Source organism: Choloepus didactylus, chromosome 10, assembly GCF_015220235.1.
Source record: "Choloepus didactylus isolate mChoDid1 chromosome 10, mChoDid1.pri, whole genome shotgun sequence".
NCBI classification, from domain to species: Eukaryota; Metazoa; Chordata; class Mammalia; order Pilosa; family Megalonychidae; genus Choloepus; species Choloepus didactylus.
In genome coordinates, this window is record NC_051316.1 from 131,401,407 (window position 1) to 131,409,752 (window position 8,346).

General features: G+C 64.6%; 1 protein-coding gene across 2 annotated transcripts in view; it reads left to right on the forward strand.

The window, feature by feature from the left end:
- MAN1B1 (mannosidase alpha class 1B member 1) overlaps positions 1 to 1,945 on the forward strand; it is a 39,617-nt gene extending 37,672 nt beyond the window's left edge. For both annotated transcript variants that reach the window (XM_037850885.1, XM_037850887.1), the window contains 3 exons: positions 247 to 444; positions 524 to 655; positions 1,212 to 1,945. In XM_037850885.1, coding sequence (XP_037706813.1) covers positions 247 to 444; positions 524 to 655; positions 1,212 to 1,415 — 534 coding nt within the window. In that variant the 3' untranslated portion in view covers positions 1,416 to 1,945. The remainder of the gene's footprint in view (positions 1 to 246; positions 445 to 523; positions 656 to 1,211) is intronic.
- The last annotated feature ends 6,401 nt before the right edge of the window (positions 1,946 to 8,346 follow it).

Below are 8,346 nucleotides of genomic sequence, written 5' to 3' on the forward strand. Positions count from 1 at the left end.
GTAGCCTGAGCTCGAGCTGCATTCCTTGCTACCCTTCCCGCTTCCCCCTGCTGGCCTGGGGTCATGCATGGTCAGTGGGTCAGTGGTGCTCTGGGCCTGGGTGTTCCGGGTTCCATCAGCCCTAGGCGGTGGCCCTCCTGAGACGGCTGAGCCTGCAGGGCCGACTCCAGGCGTGTGTGAGCTCGGGTCAGCCGGCTGCGGGCGGGAGCTTGGGGTACGGTGCTGACGAGGCAGTGCGATCCCCAGGACCACCTGGTGTGCTTCCTGCCGGGGACGCTGGCCCTTGGCGTGCACCACGGGCTGCCAGCCGAGCACCTGGAGCTGGCCAAGGCCCTGATGGAGACCTGCTACCAGATGAACCGGCAGATGGAGACGGGGCTGAGCCCCGAGATCGCGCACTTCAACACCTACCCCCAGGGCAAGCTGCAGGACGTGCAGGTCAAGGTGGGTGGGGAACGGGCTGGAGGGTCCCGGGCGTGGGGCTGGTGATGGGGGGCCGGCCCTGAGCTGTGCATCCCCGCAGCCAGCCGACAGGCACAACCTGCTGCGCCCCGAGACTGTGGAGAGCCTCTTCTACCTGCACCGCCTCACCGGGGACCCCAAGTACCAGGACTGGGGCTGGGAGATCCTGCAGAGCTTCAACACGCACGCACGGGTGGGTGCGCCCAGGCCTCTCCTGGGGCGGCTCCGCCTGGGTGCCCGGCTGCCACCCTCCCTCAGAGCTGCCACAGGCTGGTAGGCGCTGGGGGCCTGTGCGTCCCTCTGTCCCGGCCGGGTGGCCACCCAGGCCCCCCCTGCAAAGCTCCTGCCTGGCCCCCCGGAGCCGCTCCCGGTCTCCGCTGGCCAGGGCCTGGCCTGGTTCCTCGGCACCGTCGGCTCTGCCCTGGCCCCGGAGCACTAAGGGCAGTGGGTTCTGGGGTTTCCTCCGGGGCCCTGGGGGACATGGTCGATGCCCCTCAGTCCTGGTTTCTGAAGAGAAGGCGCCTCAGTCACTTGGGGGGTAAATGGCATCTCCAGGTGGGTCTCTGGGGGTCCGATGGTGACCCCCGGGTAGCCTGTCCCTGAGGGGTCCTCACCCAGAGCCCCCCAGCCTAGTTGTACCCACTGCAAGGAGGCAGGGAGGCCCCCTGGCGGGCACTCGCGGGGCCGGGGGCTGCTCAGCACGACCGGGTGGGCACCCCGAGCCATGACGCAGCTGCACCCCCCGGCAGATCCCCTCGGGCGGCTATTCTTCCATCAACAACGTGCAGGACCCCGATCGGCCGGAGCCCCGGGACAAGATGGAGAGCTTCTTCCTGGGGGAGACACTGAAGTACCTGTACCTGCTCTTCTCGGACGACGCGGACTTCCTCAGCCTCGACGCCTTCGTCTTCAACACCGAGGCCCACCCCCTGCCTATCTGGACCCCTGCTTAGTGCAGAGTCAGGGCTGTCCCCAGGGGAGCCTGTCCGCAGCCTGGGCTGGGACGGACCGCTGACCTCTGACCTGGCCGATGTGCTCCAGGATGGTCCACCCAGCCAGGACGTCCGTGGGCAGCGGTGGCAGCGTCCAGTGCCCGCGCCTTGCAGCTCTGTGCTCCCTGATTGCTGGCAGGATGGGGAGGTCTCGATTCAGGGTCATCCCGCCAGCTGGGCACCACCTCTTTCCCCAAGAGAACTCCCCCGTCTCAGGACTCCTGCAGCCTGGGCCTCCCCATCGGCCGACGCAGCCGCTGAGCAGAGCCACGTGCGGCTCACGGGCCACTCCTAGGTCCTCCCACCTGGGCTGTCAGGTGGCTGTGACCCCAGGGCCACCAGGCTCAGGCCAGTGGCATTCCGTTGCTGGACTCAGGGATCCCCGGCTGTCCTGCTGGGCCCCGGAGGGGCTGCGTTGGCAAGTTTTTCCTGCTTCTGGGTACAAGGAAGGGGCTTTCTGATCAGGATAAAACAGATTTGCTTCAAATTGAGGTGTCTCCCTGTGTTGTCGATTTCTGTCCTCATGCGTCTGGATCACGCATCCAGTTTGGTCAATCCTGCAGGAACAGGGGGCTTTGGCAGTGGCCTCAGTCTTCATGTGACAGGGACCCTGGGGCTGAGGGACACAGCATGCTGCCACTGCCCGCAAATCAGGCAGGCAGAGTCCTTGGGGGGCCTCCCTGGCTACCCTCACCCCCCCGGCTGGGCCTCTAGGGCACAGTCCTCTTCCCAGCAAGCCCCCTGGCACCAGGGCAGGGGGCACTCCCTGCCACACGGGGTCTGCAATGGGGCAGTGGACATGGGCATCCTGGGCAGAGGCTGCCCCCCACCCCCACCCCACCGGGCTTGGCACCTGGGGAGAGGGGACCTCCTGGAGGGGAGAAACATCAGCCTTATTTTGAGAAGATGTGGCGCTCGGCCCCACCTGATCTAAGGTGCTCCAGGTACGAGGGTGCACAGCGTGTCGGCTTCTGGGGCCTCAGGTCCCAGCAGGGGGTGTATACCTGGGCCCTGGCAGCCGTTGCCCCTAAGCAGGTGTCAGATGTGAGGGGTGTGTCCCCTGCAGAGCTCGGGGGAGCGGGCAGGTCCAGGCTGCCGCCCAGCGCTGACCCCACTCGGTGCAGCCATGGCTGACACAGGTTGATGAGATCCCCCCACATGCAGACAGTCCCCAACAGCGGCTGCGAGCTGTGCCACCAAGGGCAGGGCAGGTCCCTGGGGAGCCCGCGCTGTCCCACAGCCAGTACTGACCAAAGTCACAGATCATGGAGTGGGGTGGGGAGCAGGGGGCCCAGGTGAGGTGAGGACTGGGGAGCCCCTGGGCCCTGGGGAGCACATGGAGGGGGGGCCCAAGCTCAAGCCATTGCCCTCCAAGGGAGGGGGCTACAGGCCATTGCAGCCAGGAGTCACGGTGAGGGCCGGTGCCTTTGCAGCCCTCTTGTGTTGTTGAGTGTTGTGCAGTCTCAGTGACATTGGTAACTTCCTGTACCGGAAAGAGACACTGGCAACATCTGTAGCAAAACGCCAGTTACGTACTCGAGGATTCTACGTGTCATTAGACGTGTGCCTCGCTCACAGGGTCGTGTGCCTCGCGTGTTTCTCGGTCCGGGAGGGTGCACACCTCACCGTGCTTCTCCGGACCAGGGGCCGTGGTGCAGTGGGGTCAACGTCCTCCTCCAGCACACAGGACAGGACACGCAGGCCGGACAGACAGACACACACGTGCTATTCAGCCCCTTCCCGCGTCCAGGCCCCCACCAGTCCTGGCCACCGCAGGCCACAGCCCGCAGTAGCGGGGAGTCGGGAGAGAGGGGGCTCAGCAGACAGGCGGGGGCCCCTGGGGAGGCCGAAGCCCTCACCGACCCCTGCTGCTCCCGGGGGGGGGGGGGGGCTCGAGGCCCCGGGGAAGGGCCGCGCACCCCCCGCCCGTCGCCTGCGGTTCCACCCAACCGTCCCGAGCTCTGCGCCAGCCCCTCCCCCGCCGCGGGCCGCCCCACCTCCCGGGGCACGCCCCTCCCCCCAACCGCCTCGGGCCGGGCGGGGGCACCCGGGGACTGCGCGGGGGGCGCGCGCCGGGGGCGGGGAGGGGCCGTCCCGTGAGCCGCCCGTGGCCGCCGGTCGGCGGAGCCCGCAGCAGCCGCCGTGAGCCCCGGGCGTCGGGCCCCTCCGGGGGCGGCGCTGCCCTGGGCCCTGGCCCTGCTCGCGGCGCTGGGGCTGAGCCGCCCGGGGGCGCGCGGTGGAGTTGCGGGGCGAGGCGGGCGGGGCGGCGCCGGGGGCGGGGGTGGGGGTCCTGCCGGCCGTCTGCGGCTGGCCTGGGGAGGTGGGGGCTGCCTGGGGGTGGGGGCCGGCCCTGCGTGCTGGGGTGCAGCGCTCTCTCCTTCCAGGACTTTGAGGGCGTGAGTCCCGAGTGTGCCCAGGGGGTGCGGGACGCCTTCCGGCAGATCAAGGACTTATTCCTGGTCGGGGGTGAGGAGGGTGCCAGCCCCCAGTCCCTGCATGCCATCCTGAGCCCCCCCTGCCACCCCCAGCCCCCAGCTGTGCCCCCGACCCCATCTGCCACCCCCAGTCCCACCCACATCCCTACTCGTACCCCCAGCCCTCACCTGCGCCCCCAGCTGCTGCCCGCAGCCCCCAGCCGCCACGCCCCCAGGTGGGTGCCTGCACCCCGTCCTCTGCAGGGCCTCACCCTGTGCCCCCACAGCCTATGACACCCTCCAGCGGGACTTCGGCACCTGCCAGCCGCTCGCGGGCCGGAAGGACCTGACGCAGCTGTTCGCGTTCGCCCGCAACGCCTTCACCGTCCTGGCCATGATGGACTACCCCTACCCCACCGCGCTCACGGGCCCCCTGCCGGCCAACCCCGTCAGAGTGAGGCCCGGCTGCCCCGGGGGGTGCGTCACGGGCAGGGGGCGGCCGTGCTGAGGCTCTGACCCCACCCACCACCCCCCAGGTCGCCTGTGACCGGCTGCTGGGCGAGGACAGGCGGATCGCCGGGCTGCGGGCGCTGGCGGGTGTGTCTGCCGGGCGGGCGCAGATGCCAGGCGCAGCGGGTCCCCTGGTCCCCAACGGCGCTGAGCCGCACAGGCTGGGGGGCCGTGGCCCGGCTGCCCCCAGTGTTGCCCTTGACCCCCAGGGAACGAGGGGGGCATGGGAGGTGGGGCAGAGACCACCGGGGCCCGGCATGAAGCTGTGCTGCTCGGGGGTCCCCTCCTGGGGAGCCACCTGGCCCCGGGGACGCAGGCACAGGCTGGGGCTGTCCGCACCGACGCCCCTGCCCCACTGCCCGCAGACCCGTGGCTGCCCTGGGCTGAAGGTGGGTCGCCGCCCCAGGGCCGGTGTACAACGCCACGGGGACGCAGGCCTGCTGCGACGTCTACCGCCTCTACCAGAGCTGTGCCGACCCCACGGGCTGCGGCGGCGGCTCTGACACGCGGGCCTGGGACTACAGGTGCTGGGGGGTTCTGGGGGAGCCCTGGCCCCGGCCCGATCCGGCTGCTGACCCCGGCCCGGAACTGCCCGCGGTGCCCTGCAGGCCTGCACGGAGATGACCCTAACCTTCTCCAGCAACAACGTGACGGACGCGTTCCCCGAGCTCCCGTTCACGGAGGCCATGCGCCGCGCGTGCTGCTGGGCGACGTGGGGCGTGCTGCCCCGCAGGGACTGGCTGCGGACCACCTTCTGGGGGACGGTGAGGCTGGGCTGGGGCGGCGGCCTTCCCCTGTGCCCGGACCCCGCTCCGGGGCCAGGTGGGGAGCCAGTGCCCCCCACACACACACCTATTCTGTCTCTTGCAGACCTCAAGGGCACAAGCAACGTCATCTTCTCCAACGGCGACCTGGACCCCTGGGCAGGGGGCGGGGTGAGTGGCCGTGGCCGGGCTCGGGGGCTCCGGGCTCTGACCCGCGCCTGCAGCTGCAGCCCCTGAGGTTTAGTAGCTCCCGGGGGCTTTTCTCCTCAAGGAGCCGGGCTTGGCCCCTGCGTCCCTCCGTCAGAGCTCGGTGCCATCTTGCCGCAGTCTTCCTTATTTCCTGTCTGGTCCTTCACGCCCTCCCCCGAGGGGAGCACCAGGGGGGCTGTGGGGGTCCGTGGCCCGGACCACCGTGCACGCCTGACAGCACCTTCCACGACACAGATCCGGAGGAACCTGAGCATGTCACTCGTCGCCATCCCCATCCTGGGGGGCGCCCACCACCTGGACCTCAGGTGCCACCCCCAGCCCCCCAGGGCAGGCCCCGCCGCAGTGGGGGTCCGCTAGCCCCTGAGTCTGTAGTGGCTGGGGGTGGGAACAGGGCTCACCCCCATGGGCTCGCTCACCGCCCTCACGTCCCCTCCTCAGGGCCTCCAACCGCGCAGACCCCCCGTCCGTCGTGGAGTCCCGGAAGCTCGAGGCCGCCTTTATCCACCAGTGGCTCGAGGCAGCGAGGACGGAGCAGCAGCGCGGGCTCAGCTGACCTGAGCCCCTCCCGGGGTGGCGTCCTGGAGAGTCTCACCAGAAGACTGCACGAGGCAGAGCCCCCAGCCCGCGCCTGTCTGCTGACCCCCCCCCTCTCTGGGCTCCCCCTGCTGTGGGCTCAGCCTGCGATGGCCAGGTCCCGAGGGTCCCAGGCTAGGGAAGGGGCTGAATAAAACGTGTCTGTTTGTCTTATCTGTGTGTCCTGTCCTGTGTGTTGGGGGAGGGTCTTCACCCCACTGCACCACACCCTCTCGTCCAGAGAAGCAGGGTGAGGGTGTGCGCCCCCCTGGGCCCCCACGCGGCAGAGAGGGAGAGAAGCATCTGGTCCGAGGGACAGACCACACACACACGATCTTGTGAATGAATCACGTTTAATGAAACGTAGGCTCCTCGGTGTGTGACCCGTGACTCAGGACACCGGGGAGGAAGACGGCTTTCCCAGGGAGCAGACTTTCCGATACAGGAAGCTACCGATGTCACCGAGACTGCACAACGCCCAGCAACACAAGAGGGCTGCGAAAGCACCAGCCCTCACCGTGAGCCCCAGCTGCGATGGCTTGCGGCCCCCTCCCTCGGAGGGCTCCGCAGTCCTCAGCTCACCCTGCTCCACACCGCCCTCCACGATCTATGACTGTGGTCAGTCCTGGCTGTGGGACAGAGCGGTGGCCCCGTACCTGTCACCATGAAAATGTTCGAAAAATTGATTGTAGTGATGAATGGACAACTATATGATGGTTCTGTGAACAATTGATTGTACACTTTGGATGATTACGTGGTATGTGACAATATCTTGATAAAATTGCATTTTAAAAAATCAATGATCTTTCCATTATTCCATACCTTATATGGAAAAAATACACATTTTAAAATCTGCCTCTTTGCATCGGCCTCACATGAGCAGATTTGTCTTGAAACCAGTTTACAACCAGGACACACCATCCTCTTGCTTGTTGTCTTGAGGTTTTAATTGGGCTTTATAAACATTTGTATTTGAAGCTGGCTTTCGTGCCTCACTTACTGGGTGCTGAGTCTATCGATGCACATGCCCAAGGCCCTTCCCCAAAGAATGTACGAGAATAACACACTGGACCAGCGTGGATGACAGGTGGAGGGTGGGCCCTTAAACGTGTTCACGGCCACTCCGGGCGTATCCTGGCACAGGTGGGCCGTGTGAAATCCCGCCTCTGCTTCTTCCTGGTGACCTTTAACTCTTTGTGTTTGCAAATGCTTCGGCCAGGAGTCGGAGAGGAGAATCGCAGAGAAGACGGGATTTGGTTTCTTCACCAGCGTGCTGGGTGCCCTAGTAAAGGCTTTGGTGGTTTTGCCGTTCAAGGCTCCTGGAAACGGTGGGATTCCCTCTGGGGTGAACCCATATGGGTGTTCAACTTAGCCGTGAACGGGAGCGTTTGGTAGGAAAGCCACCTGGAGTGATGCCAAGGGCTTGGAATCTGCTTTACGGGGGTGAAATCCTCTTGGTTTGTGCCTTGAGCAAGTTACTTGACTTCTGCAAGCCTCAGTTTCCTCGTCTTTAGAAGGGAAGAAGGTGGAGCTTCCGCGAAGTCAATAGCCCATAGAGAGCACCCGCCCAGGACTTGGTCTTGGAGGGGAGCTGGGCAGGGGCACCTCCCCTGGTTGGCGGTGTCCCTTCAGCCACAGCAAGGAGAGCAAACCGACCCCACTTTACACCAAGGCACTGGCATTCTCGTCACTCATTCGAGTCCTCGAAGCGGTTGGCGACAACGCTCTGCCGGACGCTCTAGTCTCCGAACTGCTTGTTCACCGAGCTTTCTACCTCATCATGCTGCGTTGGGGAAAACAGATCTGCCTTCCTCACTTGACTTCTGTATACCTGGCTTCTGAGTCAATTTGCCATGGAGCCAACTTAAAATCTGAATGAACCCCACAATTAGTAGTTTCCTGAGGAAGTGACAGCCATTATTGCGTAGGATGGAAGAAGGAGGTCAGTTAGTGGGATGGTCTTCCAGGCTGAACAAAGCCTCATTGAAGCATAAATCCCATATTGGCTTCTGTGGGTTGTGAGCACTCAAATGTGTCCTTGCAGGGAGGATGTGGGAAGTTCCCAAGGGTTCCTTATATTACATGTATTTTCTTTCAATACTGAATCCTGAAATAAAAATCCACAGACCTTTATTTCTTTATGCTGCTGCTTTGAACCACTGTCTGTGGTCCTTTCAGTCTGATGAACTCCCTTTGGCATTGCTTGTAGGGCAGGTCTAGTGGTGATGAACTCCCTAGCTTTAGTTTATCTGGGAATGTCTTAATCTATCCCTCATTTTTGAAAGAAAGTCTTGCTGGATATAAAATTCTTGATTGGCAGTTGTTTTCTTTCAGCACTTTAATTATTTCAACCCATCGCCTTCTTGCCTCCATGGTTTCTGATGAGAAATCAGCACTCAATCTAATTGGGACTCCTTTGTC